The sequence below is a fragment of the Coloeus monedula genome (assembly GCF_965178545.1).
Source record: "Coloeus monedula genome assembly, chromosome: 2".
Lineage (NCBI taxonomy): Eukaryota > Metazoa > Chordata > Aves > Passeriformes > Corvidae > Coloeus > Coloeus monedula.
Window position 1 is genome coordinate 6092056 of NC_138782.1, and position 23812 is coordinate 6115867.

At 38.2% G+C, this 23812-nt stretch overlaps 1 protein-coding gene across 3 annotated transcripts in view; it reads left to right on the forward strand.

Annotated features, from left to right (window-relative positions):
- Positions 1–23812, forward strand: part of SLX4IP (SLX4 interacting protein) — a 71692-nt gene that overhangs the window by 32697 nt on the left and 15183 nt on the right. For all 3 annotated transcript variants that reach the window (XM_082303371.1, XM_082303373.1, XM_082303372.1), the window contains 4 exons: positions 2828–2917; positions 5966–6089; positions 21650–21727; positions 23626–23714. In XM_082303371.1, the coding sequence (XP_082159497.1) occupies positions 2828–2917; positions 5966–6089; positions 21650–21727; positions 23626–23714 (381 nt within the window). The remainder of the gene's footprint in view (positions 1–2827; positions 2918–5965; positions 6090–21649; positions 21728–23625; positions 23715–23812) is intronic.

A 23812-nucleotide genomic window follows, 5' to 3' on the forward strand; every position in this document is an offset into this window, starting at 1 on the left:
TCACGAGTTGTATCTGGCAGCCACGCTGACTGGAAACACTTCATTTCCACTAAAATAAAAGCTAGTATTTTCATGGAATTGCATGTCATCAGAGTAAAAATAAAAATAGAAACTTCTATAAGAGCATCGTATCTGCTAATATAAACTGTGTTCATTTTTCTTCCACTTGCCTCTGTTCCCTGCAATTATTTGTATTGGCATTTAGTCTGTACTTGTCTTTTGCTGCTGGAGCAGCCAAAGTTGTATTGAGCTGCTCAGTATAAATATCATCCCTACAGCTGTACCGTGTGAAGGCACATAAAGCATAAGTACAGGTGTAGCTCTAGCAGGTATTGTGCAGCTCAAGAATGCAGGGGAGCCTGCGTGGGAGCTGTCGCTCATATCACGCCCAGGACTTATGAAAAATAGGATGTAGTGAGGCTCATGAAGGTTTGTGCTTGTATTCTCTGACTTCCCATCTTCCTCTTTGCCTGTGCCAGTTGTGCATCCCTGTGTCCTGTCCCAAAGCTGTTTTGGTTGTGTGGCAAAACTGTTGGCTTGTGGTTATTGAAATGTATTCAGGTGTGCTGTCTACAAGAAGAGTGCTCCAAAGCTTAGAGGGATAAAAATCTTCCATGGGGAAACCTTGTCTCTTATAAGGATTTACGCACTATTTATATGTATTTGTTTTTTCTTTGAAGTACTACAAATGTTAGGTGTGTTTGTAAAATTTTAAAGATAATTCTAACTGTACCATTATGTAGTTTTGAATGTGGTTTGTTATTTTCTTTTTTCCCAGTTGTTTTGAGATTGGCAACTGAGACAAATAGTGCCATTCAGAAGAAAATAATTACAAGCATTCTCTCTCCTTGAAAAACAGGTCTATACTTTGCATCTGTATCTATATATAAAGTTTTGTAGTCATTAGAAAATGATGCCAATTAACATGGAGCATTTGATAATTTGAATTTTCTTGATGTATCAACTACTTGTTTGTTGTTATTAGTGCTGAACCATGAATAATTTACTGGCTTTCACTTTAATCTGCAGCGTCTGCTAACTTTGAAGTTCAGTAGTCAATTTAAAGTTTGCTGGAGCTGACTAATGATTCACCAGAGATTTTTGTGAGATATTTTGTCATCCATTTAAAGCTTGGAAAGGTTTGCTGTTGCAGCCATCTGGCAATTCTTGGTTCTCTGGAGAAAAGAGAAGCCTTTTGATACAATAGATCAAAGCATTCTGCTCTTTCAGTGACTGATACCTATAAGTAACTTAGAAGTTTCTCAAAATGATTTCACAACGCCTGTCTCATTTGCCAAACTTTTGCATTCTAGCTACAATACAACACTGGCCATGAATTACATTTTAATTATATTTGCATCATTATTTAGAAACTTCTGTTTGCAGTTGATTTACAGATCCAAGTGTTCTATAAACCAAGAGGTTTTTAATTTACCAAATACGCTGTTATGATTAATAAAATCAGTGCTGAATCTTGTGGCTCTTAGTGCTAATGGCATAGGTAAGGGTACTCTCAGCAACTGTACTTGTGCTATACCATAAGCCTGAGATATTGATGTATCCCTTAGACTGTAGGTGATGTAAAACTAGAGTCTAAAACCATATATCCCACTATTTGTAGAACTAACTCTGTTAGCAGTTGGAATTCTGAGATTGGGCTTTGCAGATGTTTGGCAGTGAAGAGCAGAGATGGAGAGAGTGAGTGAGGACAGGAGGTGAGCACTGCAACATCCCTTGAAAGGAGCCCAATCTCACGCCGGATGGTCCGTGCACATGGGAGGTTTGTCTGGGATCAGGATGTTGTTTCTATTCCGTCAGACATTCCGGATGTGCAGTTGCCATGACCGCACATGTCCAGTCTTCTCACAGAGTGACTTCATTGCATCACAAGTGTGCCACAAGCAGCCAAGCCAGAATGATGAAATTGGCTTTTACCTTGCATGTTATTTAGTTAAAGGGTGTCTGAGTGAGATTTGGTGCTGGGTTTAAAAGGGAACCCATTAGCTTGTAATGCCCCATATCTCTGTGCAGGACAGGAGGCAGCAGTGAATAAATGCCCAGTGGAACTGGGATGTGTTCATGCCATTCACTCTTCCTGGTGTTAGTTCATTGTAATGATTGATGTACCAATGAAAGAAAATAATCCTTGTCTGTCACACTGTCCTCAATCAAAACTTATCAAGGAATTTCAGAAATAGCTGATGTGTCTTGGGATGTAGCCTATATCACCCTACTATCTCTATGTAGTCTTTGGTAATAGGTAAGCCTTATTATTTAACCATTCAAAGTACAGTAATGACTAAATGGCAGATGTGGTATATACCAAATATCCACTGACAAGTCCTTCAAACTTGCTGTTCTTTACATTAGGCAGCTTGGAGAGAGGAAAAGACTTCTAAGATGCTGAATTTTTAAGTACTGAATAAACTTTAAACACCAGCTGGATAATTAATGTGGTACCAAATTTTCAGAAAATAGAATGATGTGAGTTTGGTGAAGGAAGAGCTAATTTTTCACACATTAAAATTTGCTTGAACTCAGATTTAAAAGTGGCATTTAAATAGCAGAAGAAAATTCCACATACTTCTGCTTGTTATATTTCAGTGAGCTATCCAAGATAGGTCTGGTGCTCTTGTTTCTTGTCCACAAACAATGATAAATTTGTAATTCCGTACTTCATAAACTTCCACAATTTAGTGTTCTGCCTGCTGTAACTCTGAATCAGATGCATGTGCTTACCTGATTGTTTATCTCCCCGTCTGCTCAACATATGCTTCCTAGCAGCTACAGTTCAACATGTTTTTTCTTCTTTTTTTTTTTTTTCCAGTGTGGGAACTTTGCTGTCTTGGTGGATGTTCATATTTTGCCTCAAGGCTCCAGTAAAGACACCAGCTGGTTTTCAGATCATGAGAAAGAGGTACAACAAATATCAATTCTACTTCAAAAGCATGTGGCTGCAGGGAAAATGTTGGATTGCCTTGAACTGTTCAGAATTTTTCAGTGTTATGAGAATATTGTTAGTTATACCTAAGCATCAGTGGTTGCTGTGGGACCCCTAAGTCAACCATATGTGCTTTTTGGGTCACTAATGACCACTTTAAATTTGCTTTTTAATTTTTAAACTCTGTGTGTGTGCACATATATGCATGCATGCAATGTGGATTCTTCTGACTTAGCTTTTAATTTAAAAAATATGTTTCTCATGAACATTTGTAAATTATCTTCTGTGATATAAACCAGATTGTGCCAGGTATCGTTTCCTTGGTGAAATATCTTTCTATTAATTTTCTTTTTTCATTCTGAGAAGTGTAAATGATATTGCATTTAGAGGGTGCAAGAAAACATAAATACGCATGATAAACCATAGTAGAACTGTTGCATCTTATGAAAAGAAACTTCCATGATTTTTAAGTGTATCATGTGCATAACCTGATGAAACTGGGGAAAATCAGTGCATCAGTGAGCTGCAAAATTCTGCCTGTAACTTTCATCAGAATATAGAGAAATCACACATGATCTTGTGATGAGTTCCTGGCTGGAGCTTTCTCCTCTGTGTGGGAACTTGAGAAGTTCCCTATTGAAAACGAAGGCAGGACATGTTTGGGATGCCTGTGGACTTTCCCGCAAGTCTCCGTTACGGTAATTTTCAGCAGATAGCTTCCCTAATAGTGCCATCATTAACTTGTCACTGCACAGCGTCCCCAGACATCTCAGAGTAATACATTTAAGTGAAATTAAAAGAAACAATAAATTAATATCCTGAGGGAGCAAAAGCCGAATATTTAGCAGTTTGTGGTTCATCTGATTTGTGGTTTATTAAGCAGAGAAATAAGAAAATAGGGAAAATATTTTAGATTTCTTTTTTATGACTAAATGAATGCTCATTCCCTTTTCTATTTATAACCAGCTTTACTCTCCTGGTTATCTGAGTTTTAAACGTTTTCAAAATGTATTTTGTAAGACAGCCAAAACAAAAGAGATTAATTTCAGGAAATTAGATCATGATTGATTTAATAAAGAGGCATGACAGGACAGCATTCAGTGCATTTCTGTGACTGCACGTTTCGAGAGAAGTACAAAGGTTGCATATTTTCAACAACTGAGAAGTGTGAGTCCAATAGCTTTGCAATTCACTTCCTGAAAGTCCTATGCAGAATCTTTGTGTAAGTGAGGGGAAGAAGGGTCCCAAAGAAAGATTATTCTGACACATTTTTTATGAGGGCTTTAACATGTTCATCTCAAGTGGTTTCTGGAAAATACTAGTGGTGGTGCAGCCCTCTCTGCCTGTCTGTGGGAAATGTGGATGCCTCTGTAACAAATGCAATTCCTGCTGATCCCCTGCTTACCCTGGATGAAATGCACTGGCTTGAGCTCATGGACCCTGGTGATGCTGTCCCAGTGGCCTTTTGGCTGCCAGCTCCTCCTTGGAGCATGTGCCATGGAGGGCAGGATGGGAACTTCACCAGTGCCCAAAGCATGGGATTGGTGTAAGGAAATACAGCTGGGTGTTGGAATGACCACCAGCACTGTGACACATTGCTGTGACCAGTTGGATGTAGTGTATTCTTGGGATTGCTGTGAGATGCTGCAGTTTTTGCCCTCCTTCTGCCCTTCCAGTTTCCCTGCCCTTTCTTCCAAATCCCTTTTCCCCTGGAATAGCAAAGTCAAAGTTTTATCTTTGCACTCTGAGGTCTGTAGGGTACTTTGTGGAGAGCTATTTAAATAATATTTCCATAAGCCTAACAAGTAAAACATGTTCCATGTAAATGAAAGAAGTGCATGGTAATGTTTATTGCTGCAGAAGGAACCAAAGACAAACCATGTTTCTGCTGCTTTCTAGACCTTTTCATTCTAACCTGAGCACAGGCCCATGAAGGAATGTGTAATGGGAGCACTTTAATGAGTTAAACAGAAGAAAAAGCAAATACAGTAATTTATAATTGTACTCTACAAGCAGAAAGGAAAATACATTTCTTACTGTAAAGAGAAAATACTGGTTGTGATTGACTAATGTATGTGCCCTGCTTTTATTTAGAGCAATGCACTAAAAATTTGTTGTTCTGAGTCCTTTCTACATTAATCAAAAGGAAATTTCAAGCCAAGATAGCTTAGAAACTACTTATATAATTTTATGTATTACCCAAACACATTACAGAGGTAAAGTTATATTTTTGTGAACCACAAAGTATTGCTTCTGTGAGCACATAGTTATGAACAATGGAAAACGAGAACACTGAGGAAAAGGCTCAAATATGTATGTGTGTATTAAGCTTAAAACTTATTCTGGTATTCAGGAGATGAATTTTTTGTTTTTACTCCAAGTATTTTTTTTCCTGGGTAATTCTGGCTGAAGGCTTTGTTCTTCCGGAGTTGTATGTGGTTTTATTGTGCTTTGTTGAAGAAAGTATGAAAGATATGAACATTTATGTTTAGGAGCAGAACAATCTAAATTAGAGCAATTAAGTCTCTGTGACCTAATTTGTTCAGAGTCTTCTCTCTTTCCACCCCCCTCCCCCCCCCGAAATTACACTGAAGCAGAATATCTGTTGTGGTTTATAAGGATTCTTGTAGAGAAATAGTGTGTTGACAATTCCTGAGAGGATTTATACTAAAATTTTGCTTAAATAACTCATGCTGTGATACATTTTTAACATGTATCCTACATTTTAACATTTTCCTGCTTTGAATGCATATGAAACTAATTTCTGATAAAAAAAATTAGCATTGTAATATAATGTATTTCATCTGCCAAGTAAGAATTTCATAATGTACTTTCCTCTCTTGTTCTACAGAAAAATGGTTTGATTCCCCTCCTTTTTCCCATTCATTTCCTAACTGATGTGCTTCTGCTCTCAATGTTTTTCCTTTTAATGTGAGAGGGGGTAATTTTGTATTGATTTCTGCTGTGTGCCTGTGGGCATTTCTGTAAATTTAGATCAAACCAGGCTGGTGGTTTCTCTTTCAGGAGGTCTGCAAGCTGCTAGAAGAAGTTGTTGCTTCAAGGGTCAAACACTACTTGGAGGCACATAAACAACGTGGTCAGCGGAAAGCCATGGAATATGGATCATCTGGGCCTTTGTTTCTTACTGGTAAAAGAAATTATTTACCTTAGTGTGAAATAAAGTCATGGGGAAAATACTGTTCTTGGTTTTTTCTGTGAAAAACTTGCCATCAGGAAGGCCTGAAATAGCTGATGTTTGGGTATGGAATTACTTCAGTTAGTGAACAAATTAAGTGGATTTTAATTTTCTTTGTTACTTAAAAGTGAATGTAGTGCTGGTACTATTAGTCCAAGAGCCTATTATTAGAATTTAAAAAAAGAACTTATATAACCCTTGGTCCTGCAAAATTGATTGAAATCTTGCTGGTTAGTTAAGTCTCCTTTTTACTCAAACATTTAGTTTAGAATTTTTAAATACAGAAATAATATCTTTACTTCTCCTGCTTTTGGCAATCTGTTCAGTCTTAAAAAGTTGGTGTGGTGTGATAAATGACATTTGTCATTCCACCAGTGCTGCTGCAGGCTTGGCAGCAGCACCCATCACCTTGGGAGTGCAGAAGAGAACAGCATTAAGAGCCTTCACCCCGTCTGAGCTCTTTTTTTGTGTGTGTGTAAGGGTTGAGACCAACGGGTGCCATTTCAGTACATCCACATTTGAAACTAAAGATCACGGTCACTTGTAGCTTGTACCTTGCTGTTAGATCAGCTTTGGGGCTAATTGGCTGCCAGTTTTTGTTTGATACCATTGCACCAATAGCATAATGGTGGGGTTTACAGTTGATAGACTTATCTGTTGGTCTTTTATCATACCAGAAATTTATTTTTAAATAGTTCTTGGGCAAAAAATTACAGGTTTTTGTTACTAGCCTGGAGCAGGTCATAAACTTGTCACAGAAAAGAAGGGCTGCAGTAGTAAAGCTCTGTGTTGGCCATGGTTTGTCACATTTCCTTAAATACATTGAGGAATCTCTGCTGAAGTGTGACTTCTGCAATGCATGTAATTACATACTTACAATATATGATCACTGTACTCATAAATTTTAGAATTCAACATACGTTATGGTAACAATTTTAATAGTGCACAAATTCTTTGCCTCTTGAAATGCTTTCCATTATGGAAAAGGTATATTCCTATAGAATTCTATTAGATGGTTGCAGCTTTAAACACTATTGTCAATAACAATGAGTGGCTTTATTCAGAAAACACAGGTTACATGCTGTATGGTTGGCTTATTATTGCAAAATTTTAGGCATATATGGGAGCCAGGTTCTTCTGGCATGACATGGCCTTTTTCTCACCCCCAAGAACACAATACCACATAAGCAAGGGGTGCTTCAGGCCACTAAAGTATTTTCAACCTCTTTTTTTTCCTTTCAAGTAGTAACTACATTTTATCCCTTTAAAATATTACTAATGTCAAGCACATGAACTTTCAGACCTCTGTACTTTTCTGATTGTGAGTGAGCAAAAAGAATTTTCTTCAGTGAAAGCAGAGGGACATTACAGATAGTGGGATCAGAATTTCTAAGATTTGTTGAGATTCTTCGGTGTTTTCTTTTATCAAGGGATGTTTTTTATCATTTATTTTTTTAAAGTTTCCTGCCTCAGTAAAAAGTAGGTTTTGAAAAATGATGATTTTATAAGGTAAAACTGCCAGACATAATAATCGGTTTTCTGTATGTGGGCAGATGCAACACTGATCTGAGGGTGTTTGTGAGAATTTAGGGTCTTCTATTTTCTTTTGTATCATGAACATTTCAGTAAAAATACTGGTATGCTGTCCCAGGGTTGTGAACTGATCTTCTGCTTGACTCTTCCCCTTGTTTCCTGAAAATGAAAATCTTAGGGATATGCATTTGAGGAGGTCATCAGTAAGATCAGTGACAGTTTTAGATTAAAGGATATTTACTTTGGATGAGGCAGAATGACTGTTCCATCAGTTTTCTGCAGTTAATCTCACCGTCATTAATTAACAATAAAGAATTAAAGGAAGAAAACAGGCTGTGATAACGAACATTCATGTTAAGCTTCATTTCCAAAGCCAGCTCTTTCTTCTTCTCTCAGCCTGCTTTGCTCAAGGCTGTAATTTGTAAGAAAGGAGTGCTTTGTTCAGGTCCAAGAATCAAGTTTCTTCAAGTTCTATTCAAGTCTGTTCTTACCTGGGGAGGAAATAACAGAATAGGTGGGTGTTCACTGGGGCAACCGGGCCCTGCCTCTAAGGACTGACCCTTTGAGGTGAGCCACAGGGCCGGGAGTCTTCACCAGTTACCTCTTGTGTTCTGCCTTCCTCTCTAGGATCACAGGTTCTGTTTGTAGGCTGCAGGGAGATGGTTTTGTGTTTTTCACACCAGTGAAGTGCCGAATTCCAGGCCAGTGCTTGGCTGGCAGTGTTGTGTAGCACACAAAGGAATGCACGAGCCTGGTACTTGCTCCACAGAGGTGCTGCTGGGAAAAGGCTTCAGCTGCAGCTGTTGTTGCATTTGGAGGCTCTGAAGAGTTTGAGTTCTTCAAACTCTTGAGTGGTTTCTTTTGCTCCAAGTTATTCAATCTGTATTCAAACCCCTGCTATTGTAAGGAAGTGTGTATCTATAGAAGGAACCTCCACACGCTTACTAACTGGCTACTTACTATTTCCAGTGTCCCAGGTCAGCATTCCATCCCTGTCTGAAGATGCATCTTTTCAAGTCAATTTTAGCTAGTTTGCTGTGCACACTGCGGGATGTATTCAAAATTTCTTGAAAAGAGAATTATTAGACCAGTATTAATAAGATTTTAGGCTACCTTTAATGTGAAGGTATGTTGTATTAGGTTTCATTTCAGAACTAGAAGCCAAGCTACTTTACTTCAATGAGCAGATCTAATCCTGCAAGATCTGTTGAGCAGGGAAGACTTGTTAAGTCTTCTACTTCCTTGCTACTATAACTATTTTGAAAAGAAAATTTTCACCTATCACAGCTTCTTTTTTGTATTAATGTTATATTCTGTTTAATATTAATACTATTTGACACTACCTTTCATTTTTGTGGCATTTAATGTAAATATCCATGCAAGTTACTCGTTAATTTACGTTTCTTTTTTTCTTTTGCATTTGAGTTCCACCCACTCTACAGTGTGTGGTGGGTCGCATACCAGCTCATTAGGAAATCTGTGGGTGTTAGACACAGGAGAAGAAAGAAAGAAGGAAAGAATGGAAAAATGAGAAAAAGTGGCCAAGACAAGCAAGTTCTTCCTATTCTTCCTTCTGTCTGAACAATTTCCACACCCCTCCCAAATGGCCAGTATGAACAATTTGCCAAAGTAAGCTTTAATTTAGTCTTTGGACATAGGCTTTGGTATAAACTCTCTGTTTCCTGTGTTTAATTGATGTCCAAACGTGTTTGACTTTGGTTTATTTTATTTTTTTAAAGAGAAATTTAAAATGGGGTGGATTTTCAAAGGTTGAATTTTGCCTGTATCACATCTGCATGGCCAAAATCATGCAAGAAGGATATTGGCCAGGTATGGCTTGTGACTGCATTATTTGAAGTTTCATGTTCCACAGAAAGTGGCTGGTTTTGATCAAGAGCAGTGAGAATTAAGAGGAGACTACAGAGGACTGAGTAGAGATATTAAATACAGGAGAAATGACAAAGGAGGAACTGAAAACAATAAGGAAGAAGGTAAGGTTTACATGGGCACAGAGGAAACAATAAGGAGAAGTGAAAAAAAAAATATGGCTGATAGAAATGTCAGTGTTAGAAATGGAAGGAAGGAAGAGGGTATATTGTAAACTGACCTTCTTCCCCCTCTTGAGGGAGGAAAAAGTTAACTATGTTTTTCCTACAAGTAATTTTCAGATCTATTCTCATTCCTTCCCTAGCATCCTTGCTGTTTTTCTTGGCTTGAGGGTGGGACATTTTTGCTCTGATTTCAGATCTTTTTATTGTACAGTCTCTTCTACAGTGAAAATAATTAGAGATCATGCTGTCACATGGCACAGTGAGCTCCCAGCTTGATTTTATCTGCTTTCCCTGGGATTCTGTATATTTTTTTACATATTTTTAACTTTTCTTCTCTAATGAAATGGGGCTTACTGTGATCATGTTTTCTGTGTTCATCTGGTCATCCAGGTGTTTTTGCAAATGTGACTGTAGTTTATTAACAGGTAGAAGTCTCAGACTTGAAATTCTCTGACATTAACTTCTGAGAAGCTTACTAAAATGAGAAACTGGAAGAGATACAAGAGCTGTTATGAGTAGTTCAGCCTTACAAAGGCTGAGTCAAAGTTCATGTCTCATTTAGTGTAAAGAAAAATGCATAAGATGCAATTTCATAAGAAAATACTTTTCTCTTGCTTATGAAACGATTTTTTTGGCTCCTGCAAGCACACAAAAAATATACAATAAATCATGATGGTAAATATTCCAAACTCTTTTGGCCTTGCATTTTAATTTGAACATTATGATGTTTTTAAGGGAAACACCCTTTTCAGACTGCCCCAGTTTGCTTTAGGAGTGTTCACTATTGCTGTAGGACATGAATTGTGTGAAATGCTTGTAGGGTATGTCCCACATTATAATCCTGTAACAGCAAAACTGATTTATTCCCACCCTCCCAGCTGTTAACTCACACTCCTCTGCTGTGAAACTGTTGGTTTGGTTTGAACTAGAATCTTTTCACTTGCCTTGCTCAAACAGCAACTCTACAACGCTTTGATGGATGCAGCTACAGGGGAGAATAAGCTGCCATAGGGGACTGAGAAAGAGTCTTTCAAATGAACTTTGATAGTTGCAGTTGCACATTGTAATATCTGTCTCTCCAAAGAATTACATTGCAGCTTCTCTACAATGGGCTCATTTATGATTTGTGGCCAAGTCCTGCAAATCTGTGTGAACTTTAAACTTACATTCATCTGTCTGTGACAACAGAGCTCCCTGAAGTATGCAGTAACTTATGCAATAACTTATGAAAAATGTTTTGATTAGTATCATGTACTTAATATTTCCTGTATTTGCTTTAGGTTACTTCCCCCCCCCCCCCCCCCCCCCCCCCCATTTTTACAGCCAGATAATGGGGGAATAAGGGCATTTTTTTTTTCACCAAAGCATTTTTCTTCTAGAAGATCGATGTTGTATATCTGAACTTTTTGTTGTTGTTGTTTGGTTTTGTTCTTTTCTCAGGGTAACTGATACTTGACAAGAACAAAAGAAATGTCCATACTTACACACTCTTTGGGTGTTTTCTTTTTCTGTGATTTTTTTTTTTTTTCTATCTTACCTTAGATTGTAATACAGTAGAATTGGGAAAAATGCCAAGAAGGGCAACAGAGATGATCTAAGATGAGGAAATGCAATACAGGGAACAGTTGAGTGTTCCTGGACTCTTCAGCCTGGGAAGTATATAAATTATGGGGAATACAACCAAGATCTATGAAATCATTTCTTGTCTCATTCTTTTCCAGTTTGAGAGCAAGGGTGTATCAAATGAAGGTATTGGAAATGCTGTGGTAGTTAGGGGAACTGTGGAACTCTTTGCCAAAGGATAATGGGCATGATAAAGGCTTGTGCTGCATCCACAGCAGCAAGAGAGAGTATTCCAGCGAGGGGACAGAATCTCCTTTGGTGCACTAAAGGCCTGAGTTGAGAGGGCTTGGAGCCTGGCAGTTACCAGGGGAATAACCACGTGCACTTGGCTCTTGTATTTAGTGTCTCCTTGTAGGCATTTTACAGCCAAGGTGTTTGGCTTTAGGGACCTTTGGTGTTCCCCTGTGTGGCCTTTCTTACCACCGTGCTCCTCTGTAAAACAAGACCTCATTCAGTCAGAGTCAGTGGGAGTTAGAGACTGGCAGAGGAAGTTCTGCACTGTCTGGACTGAAGCATCTACCTTTGGAAGGATCTTCTGTCGTGGCACTGATACTGGCAGAGGCTTCAGCAATGGTTGTCTCTGTCTTACATGGGATATTTGCAGCTGCAGCACCAGGTGGGTTGAATGTGATCTTCCTATTTTACTTCTTCCCTGGTGGCAGCTCCCCATGAAATTATTTATGGTCTTGGGTAAGAAATGAAATGTTGTACTTATTTTAAAGATTCCTTAATAAAGTGTTTTATGTAGATAGTATTGGATTGAAAAGAAATATAATTTATTTAAAACAACAGGAGAGTTGTTTAATTTGGTGTATTTTTGTGAAAAGGAAGAATTTGCTGTTGGTTTTGAAAACAGTCTTGACCTCTAGCCTTAAAATAATCTCTGCCTTAACGCATTGTATTGCTTTCTTTTGCTTTCATCGTTTCCATTTTTTGTCTCTTGTTTCCATATGATTTTCTTCATTTTATGAGAAGAAAAAATAGTATGAAAATGACCCCTAGTTGTGTGTGTGCAAAAAAAATAGTGTTTGTATGCACAAACAGCTACTCTTACACATCTGTGTGAACTATAAAGGTCTTCCTTCATCATCCAAGTATTTCTGCAGTGATTTTGCTGTTAGTATTTCAGTTTATGCAAAGACACATATATTTATTAATTTATGCAAATTTGGAGTTCGTCTTTGGTGTTTTCATTCTATAGTTAGGCAAAAAAGTCAGCATCCATTAATCATGTGTCTTTACAAAGTGGAGTTATGTGTCTCAGTCTCTCAAAGTTGGCTGGAAGTTGATAGGTAATTTATCTCCATCAGTTAAAAATGAAGTTTAGGGTACTAGTTTGATGCAGGTGTTTCAAGTTAGGCAAGATGAACCCCGCCTTTAATTTCTGATTTGATACTCACCTGAGAATATCAAAGTGACTCTCATCTAGGCCAGGGAACATACCTTTGGAAAGAGCCCTTGGCATGCTTGTTCCGAGTGGGAATTCAGCATTTTTGGAGGGCACATGAGGTGAATTTGAAAATCTGTTCCTAAGCACTATTTCTTACTTGACTGCCTTACTCTTCTTTGCAACGTATTTTCCTCTTGAAGGTGCTCTTTCATGTGTGCTCGCCATAGGCTTTACAGCTTCTCTAGTCCCTTGAAATCAGGAATACAGAGGATGGATTCTCAGTGTACAGCCCGTGGACCTGTTTTAGCACTAGGCACAGCTGGAAGAGGTGGCAGATAGGTTTGGGGTTTTTTTGAGTGCTCACTGTTTTGGTTGAAATGTTTTGATCCTAAAAATTAACTAGGTTTACAGTGTCTTTTGTGTTTAGTTCAACTGTGCATTAAATGAGATGGAAAAAACCCCAAGGATTGATTCTTATTTTGAAATTAACTGTTGGGTTCCTTTTAAAAATGTTCTTTATTAAGTGTATCTAAAGAGAGCAATATTGTTTTGGTTAAAATGTAAGCAAGAAAGAATAGGGATTTGAAATAATACCTGAAAGAAATGTGATTTCCCTAGAAATGTTCAGAGGAATTCACTTAATTGCAACCAGAAGTTTGACCTGGAAGTGTAATGTTTTGACCTTTTAGCTGTCTGGCTTCCTAAATGTGTTGTTTTGCTCTCTTTAAACTGTGAGAAAATCTCTTTTATACGTCTTTAACCCTTGCCTTCCCTAAAAGTCTCAATAAAAGTCTCAGTAAAAGTCTGCAAACAATCACCAGCAAAAGAAAAATCATCATGATATTTTAAGGAAAAAAAAAAAAATCATTGCATCTATGTGTTGAGCACTGAAGTCCTTTCTATTTTCATTTTAACTGGAAGTAATTGGGGGTATAATTTCACTGTTAAATGTGAATAGGAATTTCTTTTAAACTTTCCATGCTACCGTATTATACAATAATACTCTCCTTTGTTCTTTTGTTCTTAAGTTTCATTATCATATGACCAAGGTAGAAATTACAGCTTTTAAAATTGCAAACATTTTTGTGGGTTTATTCATATTTGGAAAATTTTTATTAGCCGTTATAGGAATCTGTCCAGGTAGAAATGGAGGGCCAATTCCTGAAAAAAACTGTGCCTCTTTTCCCCGTGTAAGTAGTTCAGTGGGAGCAGTTCTGGGTGTTTGATTCATCACTGAAGTACCAGGTATGTTGTGGTTGTTGCACACTAAGTATTTCTGTGGACTACAAAAGGCACAGTGGCAGACCACAAACAAAAGCAACGCAGCAAAGCTTTGCAGGGCCTGTTCCTTAATATGTAAAAAAAGAGATAATTAAATAAAAATTGAGTAGTGTAGCAAATAATAAAGACTTTTACTTGAAAACAGGAGAAAAAAAGTTCAGTGTAATCTTGACTGTGTTGTGGACTTTGAACTTCATGTATTCCATCAACTTCAGACAGATCAGAGATTTTGTAATGCACAGCAAATTACACATATTCAGGGAGAAACATTCAATAGTCACTGTACAAATCCAAGTTTAAATGTCAAAACTTGCTTTAGAAAGAATAGAGGATGGCAGTTTTGTATTTGTTTACTAAGCATCTTTTTCTTAATTCCTTTAATTAAGATATTTTGTTTGGTGGGGTTTTTTTTATGTGTACGCGTGTGGGCAACCAGAAGTTTGCCCATAGAATATGGGTGCTGCCTGTCTTTTGTCTGCTGTTTACTTGCCATGGCACAAGACAGGGTTGTGGAGTTTGGTCTTTTGCATAAAGGACCTTACCTTTGATATTTAGTTTTGAGGAAGAGGATGTCCTGTTTACTTTTTTTTTTGCACTTGGCACTGTTGGAAATGGAGGCTGCTGAGCTGTGCCATTCAAGGTGGTCCCTTACAACACAGTATTCTTGAGTGAGCTAAAATGAGTGGTTTTATACAAACCAGTTTGCACTCAGTCTCCAGCTCTTTGCACCAGAACCAGAGCTGAGCTGGTGGCAGTGAGCAGATGATCACAATCATAGTTGTTCTTGGTCTCTTTTGGTGGTATCCTCTTTGCATCAGAGCTTATAAGAGCAGACGGAGATTGAGACTTATTTGGAAATAGAGCCTTTCAGCAGCTGACGTAATTATGGTCTGCTTGCCAGCATTTAAAAAGAGAAGATACAGAAGGCTCTATTGTGGTACTTTCCACCTATTTTCTATGCCCCAGAATTTCCTTCTGTTCTGAGTTTTTACAAATCTAACAAGAGTCTGTTGTGTGAAAAGACAAAACCTGTGAACCTCTGGCACAACTTGCTTTATTCAGACAACAGGATGAAACTGCAGGTTCAAGTCCACACACGTCTCTTAGAACTCAGGTTCTTTTGAAGTGTCCTCTAGATGTTAGCATAGAGGAGGAGTCATGGCCATCACCATCTACCTCCTAGCTCCACTGGGATATCCTAACAGGAATCCTCAAAAAAAAAAAAAAAAAAATTAAGTATAAGAATATTTTTTGCTATATATCAAGATCACCTTTGAAGAAACCGTTTCATGTTCACGCCACTTTTTTTAAGTTCTGCTGAATATACCTGCTCCTGGTTGTTCTCTCCCTCTCTCCCATCACATCTCCAGTGGCAGTGTTGGGCTTTTTCACCAAACCCAGAGCTTTTGTAGCCCTGTGATACAATATATTCCTGACATTTTTAGTGACCCTTGCCTAGAGACCTTGTTAATGGTCGAAGATGAAAGTCTTGGCAGCTGTGGGAGCTTTAGGGTTAAAACCCTTTCCTCTTGGGGGTAAAAGTTTTGCAGAAGTTATTTCCTATTGCCAGGGAAAAAAAAAATGGGGCCTGGAGACCTGTGAAAGGTTTGATTGACTTTATTTGAAAATCTTTCAGCATCATAGTATTTACACCAGTGATTTTGTTGTTCTAATTAACAGTAAGGGGAACCAGTCTAGGCTGATGAATTCCAAGAGGTTAATTTCCACGTGTTGGTTGAATTTTTGTGCTTGAAAAAACTTAGCTTTGTAGAGATTCATCACACTTAAAATACAAAATCCTCCATTTCAAGTACTTCATGGCATCAGAGATTTCCTGCAGCTCATGGATTTCTTCACGGAAAAACCACAGAGACAGGCTGAAAAGACATATTTTATAAAAGAGGCATGTGCTGTGTTAGGCATTCCCTAGTGCCCTGTGAGTCAAACTTGGGTCCATCAGAGTGTCTGTGTCTCATCTGAGCCAGAATCTACCTTTCTTTTATCGCTGTGAGGAGTTCAGTGCTATGAGTGATTGGTCCATTTGGGTAGAGCTGTGTTTGTCCAGTTTGTGGGATGTACTCAGCCTGATGTGCAAAAGTGGCACTGGCCAGTTTAACTGAACTCCATCGCAGTACAGACACTTCGAAAATCCTTCGGCTTCTCCTGGGCTGCTGACTTGTCAGACAGTGTTTACCACAGGGTTTGTTTTCCAGCTCTCTCTGCCTTTTGGCTGGTAGCAACAGATGCCTTTTTCAGCCTTTCTCTTGGTTGTTGTGCTCATTCCAGTGGTTAAAGAAGTCCAGGCATGTGGCTTTCTCTGGAATATGGTTTAGATGTTCAAAACAGGGAGCGTTCCTAAATAGCTTTCAGTTCGTGCTCGTCACATGCAATTAATAATGTGGTTATTGAGTCTGAGACCAACAAAAGGGTGAAATCAAATCTTGTCTCCTGTTAGAAAACGGTTGTCTGTGGTAAAGGTGCACGGACCATCAAATCTGTTGCTCTACATTTACCTGCTTGAATGCATTGGCAGGTGCTGCTGGATGTTACTGCTCATACATTATGGATGGGTATGGATTTTCCAGGAATGGATCAGCCTTCCTCTCCGTTCTTAAGTATTAGTGAGGAGAAGATGGTCTTTTTCCTTCAGAGCTGCTGTGTTCCCAGGACCTCCATCAGGGGCATTAATCATCTTGCAGCCAGATGGTCTCAGATGTGCTTTTCTTCATTCTTTCCTCCAGAACAGAACTAACAGCGAGGCTAAGAAATGCCTTATCTTGGACCTGGTTTTGCAGGATAGTTCTGATTTTGCAGTGAATTCTCCACCTCTCCTGCTAGAGGAGAGCCCTACAAACCTACTCTAGGATTTCACAAAATGGGTCAGTCCAGTTTTGCACTTTGTGGCTCATATTCTGAATGGTTTAGACAGTGTGCTGTGTCCAGCTATCCAGGTTCTGGTAGCAGAAAGGGTTTGTCTAGGCCCATCCCTTCTTCTCTTGATCACACTCTCTGAAAGGTTAATTTCTTTCTTCCAGTCAGAGACCCTGTTCCCAGATGGCAGCTAAATCTCGTCCCCAGGTCCTTGGTGGGAAGGATTTCTTACCTATTTGTGTTGGCAACTGGCCTGTGTTCAGAAGATTTAGCAGATAGAACAGAAGCATTAATGCTAAAAAACTACTGAAAGAGTAAGGTGAAAAAAATCAGCAATCTGGTTTTGTCTGTACTTGGTTTCAGCTGCTGCGAGGCACCCTGGAAAAAGACACAGGCAAATTCTATCCCTGAATTTATTTGCAGGTATAAGAGTTGGCAAGGACAGACCCTGCAGCAATACTCACTCAATACTGCACCCAAGTATTTTTTGTCCATTCTTCAAGTGTATTGATTTAATGGCCTGAATGCTTTTCCTTAGCTATTAAACTTCTTTTTAAAAAGCTTATGGGCTTGATGCTACGTTTTTCAGTACTCATTTTCCTGTGTACTTGCTTACAGTAATCACTTTCTTTGAGCTGAGGGCAGACTGTATGGAAAGAATGGATGCCATCTGACCTGTTGCAGTTGTTCTGAAGCCCACTCTTTGCTGTATAAAACTTTGAACTGGGCGAAGATGCGTCTTGTTTAAAAAATATCAAGTGGATTCCAGAAAAGGCTTTGGAATTTTCAGCAGCTTTTTGTATATGATGACTTGCATCTGCTGTCCCTATCTTAGACTTGGCTTTAAACTTAAATGCCAATATTTTATTTGAATCTCTTCTAAATTAGAAATGGCAGCCTACTCTGCAGCACATGGTATTTGTTTTGGGAAGGAAAACTGCACAATTAACGGTAGGTTCAGAATAAAATGTTCCTTTTTTTTGTGTTGTTTACAAATGATCAGGACTTTTGATTCCATGGTGAATAATTTTAAGTGGAGAAATATGAGTGCTAAAAAGCAGTGTAATAATAAGTCTGTGGAGCACTTTGAAGATGAAAGCTCTATATACTGTAAACATCATTATTGGTATAGCCTAATCTGTGTGGAAAAATTAATCTAGCATGAGCTAAGTGTAGATTTTTTTTATTTTAATGTACAGTTTAGTGTTTCAGAAAGTTCAATGCACCTGTGTATTTACTTTCACATTGTAACATTAGGAATTTATCCTCTTATATTTTTAATGTGTGTTGCAATGATTTACTTTGTTGTTACTTTTCAAAAGTAGAGTCAGTCCTAATCCACAATAACCTTTCAGAAACGTGAAGTGTCTAATCTGGGAGGGAAAATGGTATGATATAAAAATATTGTGTGATGAGAAATAGGTGCCTGTCAGATATGGAAATGTTTTTGGGGCAGTCAGCCTTAGGCTTGTGCTGTGGCTTTGGACAAGTCTGGAGTGAAGTAGGGAGCCGGGCAGGTGCCAGATCGTGCTGGGGAGTGAACACCTGCCAGGCTGCTCCAGATAACTCAGCAGCTCAGAGGCATTTTCCCAGGCTCCCAACTCAATGGTCCATAATAGCCGTGGGAGACGGCTTCCCACTGCTCCACGCTGCACCACAGCCGCCTCTTGGCAGCCTTCTGGAAGCTCAAGTCAGCTTGGCTGTGTCTCCTTTGGAAAACAAGTGTTGCTGGATAGTCTTACAGGAGAGTTGGTGTCTAATACTTCCTCTCGGTGTCGTGGGACTCTGAAATACAACAAGCAGGGCAAATTACTGTTCCCTTAAAAGGCAGTGCTCACTGGTGCCTATTTCAGCTGAAACTGAGCTGTGGCTTTTCTAGAACCACTTTTATGCAGTCTCCTTTTGGGTTCCAGGGTCTGTTTATTTCCTTGGGGTTGGTTTGTTTGTTTGGTTTTGTTTTTCTTGTTTGTTTTTGGACCCTGAATCTGATGATTTAAGTGCCCAGTTTTGAAACAAGAAAAACAAAACTTCAAGTCACTAAACACAATTTTATTTCTGCCTGTGTACTGGTAATCCACAAATGGAGCTTTGTCTGTATTGCATGGTGAAGAGGAAATTGAAGATGGGATCAACTGGGTTTGCAGAGCCCAGGATGTGTGAATTTTCTACATTACTGGAAGCAAAATTGTCTGTATCTTGAGGTTCTCTGTAGTACCTCTGTGTTGTGCTCAGAAGGAGTTAGGGATGGAGCATTTGGTACATATCAGTTGATCTGTTCTTCCATGAGATCATGAACAAATTTAAACTCATGCTGAGTAACTGTGTAGAAAGTTTAAAAAGCTGCAAGTCGCATGGGGTTCTTGGATAAGAAGGTTTTCTTGTGGGTCTTATTTTTAAGTTTCTTTTTTTCATGAAGCGGAATAGTTTATTGGAAAATATATTTCCCCAGAAGGAAGCTGAAAGAGGCTATCACCATTTTTTATAGTTCTACAGTAACTTTGACAACTTTAAAACTGACTACAGAGTAGATCATATGTCCTGTACAAGAGGGTTTCAAAGCATTTGATGAGTGTAGCTGTGTGACACTTTAAAAATGCAGGTATCTTAAATGCAGTGCATCTTAATATTTTCTCATATTAGAGGGTTAGCAACAAGTAACAGCAAATATCTGTTAAGGCCTTTTCAGCAAAGTAGTAAATAATAATGGAAACAAAAATGATTTTCTGGTGTTAGTCCCTCTGGGCTAAGCTTATTAGCTCAGGTGCAATTCTCTGTGAAGGCTTTATAAGACTTTCAGACTTAAGCTGGTGCTGCAAAAATAGTTTGTAGAGGTGTCTCGATCTCTTACATAATTATTTCTTTTGTCAGATCTGAGGCAGGTGTTCTCTTCCACAGAACAGTAGCTGGCTGAATCAAGGGTTTCTAAGGAGAATTTGAAACTTTGTTCAGTCAATCACATGCAATTAAACACTTAAGATCTCAGAGAATACCAGGATAGCAAGAAAAACAAACAGATATGGATGCCACTGATTTATAAAAGAATTTCAGGAACGAAGTATCCTGCTTTTCCTGTGAAACACAAAGATTCGCGCATTTTCATTTTAGATTCCTTTCAAAAAAAACCCAAAACGTGGAATATCACCAACAGATGAAGGTAGAAAGAAAAACTTCCAATATTTACTGTCTGAAGTTTTGTTTTCCAAGTTGTACTTTTAGGAATGCTACTTTTTCAGCTTTCCAAGGTCACAGTGGAGGATGTTGTTATCACACTAATAACTTATTTATATACAGGGCAAATTCTTTGATTGGACTAAGCCTACTAGCAGTGATAAAGAATTGTAGATGCCAAACTGGAAATAGCTAAAAGTAATTTTCCTTAATTGTTCTTTTAAGTAAACAGTTAATAAAGCTGGTGGATTACATCCAAATTTTTCTCTAGCGCTCATCATTTTTAAGGGATGGTTCAACTTGTCACATCTTGACTCGATCTCTAAAAGGAAGTCAAATTTTGGGTATCTTCCTGAGGGGAAGGGAAAAAGATGGCTGATAAATTTCAAAGGGATTGGTTATGATTGATAACTGTAGTTCTTAATGAGAGCTGAGGCTCAACAGTGCTCGATGGTGAGCTCCAGAAGATCTTGTAGAAATAGGAGAGTGGTGGACCCCACAGGAGAGGATGTGCATTTATACTTGAAAATAAGGCATGCCTTGACACTTGCTCAGTAGGGGTTGAGACTGCAACAAGCAAGCTTTCCTTTTTAAATGGTTAGATTATAAAAACAACAGGAGCACTTAATACTCTAACTTACCTGTGCTAACTGCACCTAGGGTAGCTGACTGTCTTAAAAGCATCAATAATTTAAGTCTTGCAAACCCCATCCAAGTTAGGGGAAATAACACCCAACCTTCTTACACACTTTCATTTCAGTGAGGTGCACAGGGAGACTGGGGGGATGAGTCACAGATGTCAGGTTTTTTTACACTTTCTGTGGGAGTCAATTGCTAAATACCTTCATGAATGAAGTGCTAACTGATTTACCAGGGTCATTTGGGAATTTAAGTAGAACAAAAGTAAAAGCTGATTTCCTTGGTCTAATACTCTCTCAGTCATAATATAATCCTTTCTGCCCTTTTCTTATGCTTCTGGTGCACAAGGATTTCTGTCATTCTTGGAAATAGAAACTGAAAAAGCCTCTGGAGGTTGCAGGTACCTGCTTAGTCAGCCAGGCCAGCTCTGGCTGTTGAACATACTGAGGAGTTCAAATGTGGGCATTTCTCACTTCATTCAATGGAATTGTAGGTAATTAAGCCCTCTCATGGTTGGTTTTCTTTGTAGTTATCTTTTATTTTCCTACCCCGTCTGTCCCCTTCCTCTAGAAAATAGTTAAGATAATGGACATCTGTAGTGTTCTTGTAGAATATGTATGAAAACCCTGTGAGTAGCCCTAGTGACCACGACACCACGCTATTAAGCAAACGGCACCTCTGATCAATTAATTTAATTTCTGTGGTTGGATTCCAGAACTTAGTGGTTATTAATTTGTGTAGATTTTTGTCCCGTTTCAGACTTTAATTTCTTGAGACTTCAGTATGAGAATTCAGCAGTTTCTTTTGGAAAATATTCCATTGAAGTTACGTTTTCCTTTGTAGTGTTGAGCTGCTGCTACTTTCTCTCAATCCTGTCTTAGCAGATGTGCAACACTGAGACCAGAATGCCCAAGAAACCCTTATACTTAATATTATCCCTTTGTTTTATGTTGCAGCCAACAGTTTGCACATTACTGCCTACTTTATGAAGAGATGGGTTAATCTCCGTTGTGCTCTAGGGAAACGTTATCGTGGTAAGAAATCAGTTTCTTACAGAGTTACTTACAAGAGGAGGAAAGGGAACATAACTAAGATTTTGTCAAATTTTGGTCTACTTAATCAAAATTTCTTTCAGAACTTGGGCTTTTTTCAAAGAAGGTTCCCTGAAAACAAAAAAAAAACCCCAACAACAACAACAAAACCCACAAAACCCCCAAAAACGACAAAAAAGGAGAAGTGTTTCTTGAGATAAGATGGATTTTTTTTTTAAACTTAATTTTAAATTTGTGTATGCCTTGCCCCCAGGGTTATCATCTAAGCCACACCAAAATCTGTAAGTATGACAAGACTCAGCATTTTCCTGAGTCTCTGCAGGGTGAATCAAGCAGAGGTTGCAGCATGAATCACTTCATTATTGCTCGAGTGTCTTGTGACATCAACATACAGTACAAGTGTATGCAGGAAAGGCTTTCATTCACCTCACAGCTATAAAATCTTGACGTAGGTGATGTCATTGGGACCAGGTCTTCTCTTCATGTTTTCTCAAGCCAAGATGCTCTGGAAGGAAGTGATATCAATCCTGTCCTGGCAACAGCAATGCAAAGGAGCTATAATGATCACTGCCCTTTGCGCTGACCTTTTGGCATTAAAAAAAGAGCAAAATCCTTAAAAATACTGAATACTTGAATAGATATTTTAAAATAATTTCTTGTTTTTATAGGAATTCATGATATTCATAAATGTTTAAATCTGTCTTCAAATGCTAACTGGTTGTTTTCTAAGTCCATATTGGCTGAAGATATCAGTGTTGACTTTAAATATTTCATCAAAGTAGTCTACTTGTTAGACTAGAATAGCAGTGTCTGCATTGCTATCTCAACATTATTTGCTGTCTATTAAATTTGAACTGTTGTGAAGCATCAGTGAATACCTAAAGACACCTGCATTTTGCTAGCCAGCAGATGAGATTGTTATAAAATGTAACAATAAAAACATGTTCCTGGAAGCAACTTGTCCTACGCTTCAATTCTACAATAAAACATCTATGAGATCAACCTCATAGGTTTTTTCCTGCAAGCCTTGTCTCTTTCTTGTCCCACAAAAATAGTGTTGTGGCTTCGTTCTGAAATATAACTAACTTTAAAAATTATTAACTATCTTTTTATAAAAACAAAACAAAAAAAAACAACAACAAAAAAGCAGGGCTGAAAATATGAAGATACTGATCTGGAAATAATTCCATAATGTAAAACAAGAAACTATCCAGCTGTGTTCTTCCCATAGCATTGCCAGGTACTGAATAAAGCTTTGTCTCATCTGTTCTAATCTGAGAACTTTTCATTTTTTAATCCTTTGTAAATAGAAACTTTGTTGTGCTCATAACAAACCATTTGATCTTGAGTAAAATGTGTAATTCAGTGGGAGTTAACCAATTTGTTTAATGACTTCAAAAATCTCTGTAGTCAGAATGTGAAGCACTCTGCCCTGGCCTTACACTGAGGTTTGATGCCAAGCCCCGACTGAATGTTGTTCTGGGCTACAAACCTAATTTACAGCTTTTGTGATGAAAAGACTCATCACCAGAATAGCACAAAAGAAATCCTTGTTAAGTGGTTTGTCTGTTGGTTCTGTCTGGTCTTTCTGTCCAGGGGTGCAGGTGGACTAATTTGCAGCCCTGACTGTCCTTTTGGGAACTCAATTTATTCTACTTATTGATTTTTTGGAATGCTTTATAAAAACAAAACAAAAGGAGGCAGTGGCATGTTGAAGAGAGTAGGTGAAAAGCTAGAGGGATGCATGAAATGAGTTAGTGTGCAATTAAAAAAATAAATAATTTTGCTTACTAAAATAACATGTATGTATGTTGTTGTTACGAGTGGTTTTGAAAGTGGTTATGATTTTTGTAATCTTCTTGTCAATTCTTTTTGTGTAGAGCTCCGTGTGTTTCCAGAGAAATTTATTGTTTGTGTCAGTAAACTTGACTTTGATCCAAGTGCTTGGACATGTGACAATGGTATATTGGTAAGTACAAAACTGTTCTATAAATTTTGGGGGTTTTTTAATAGCAATGAGATGAATGTTTATATATATAGATGTAGTTATTCAAGTATTTGTTACTG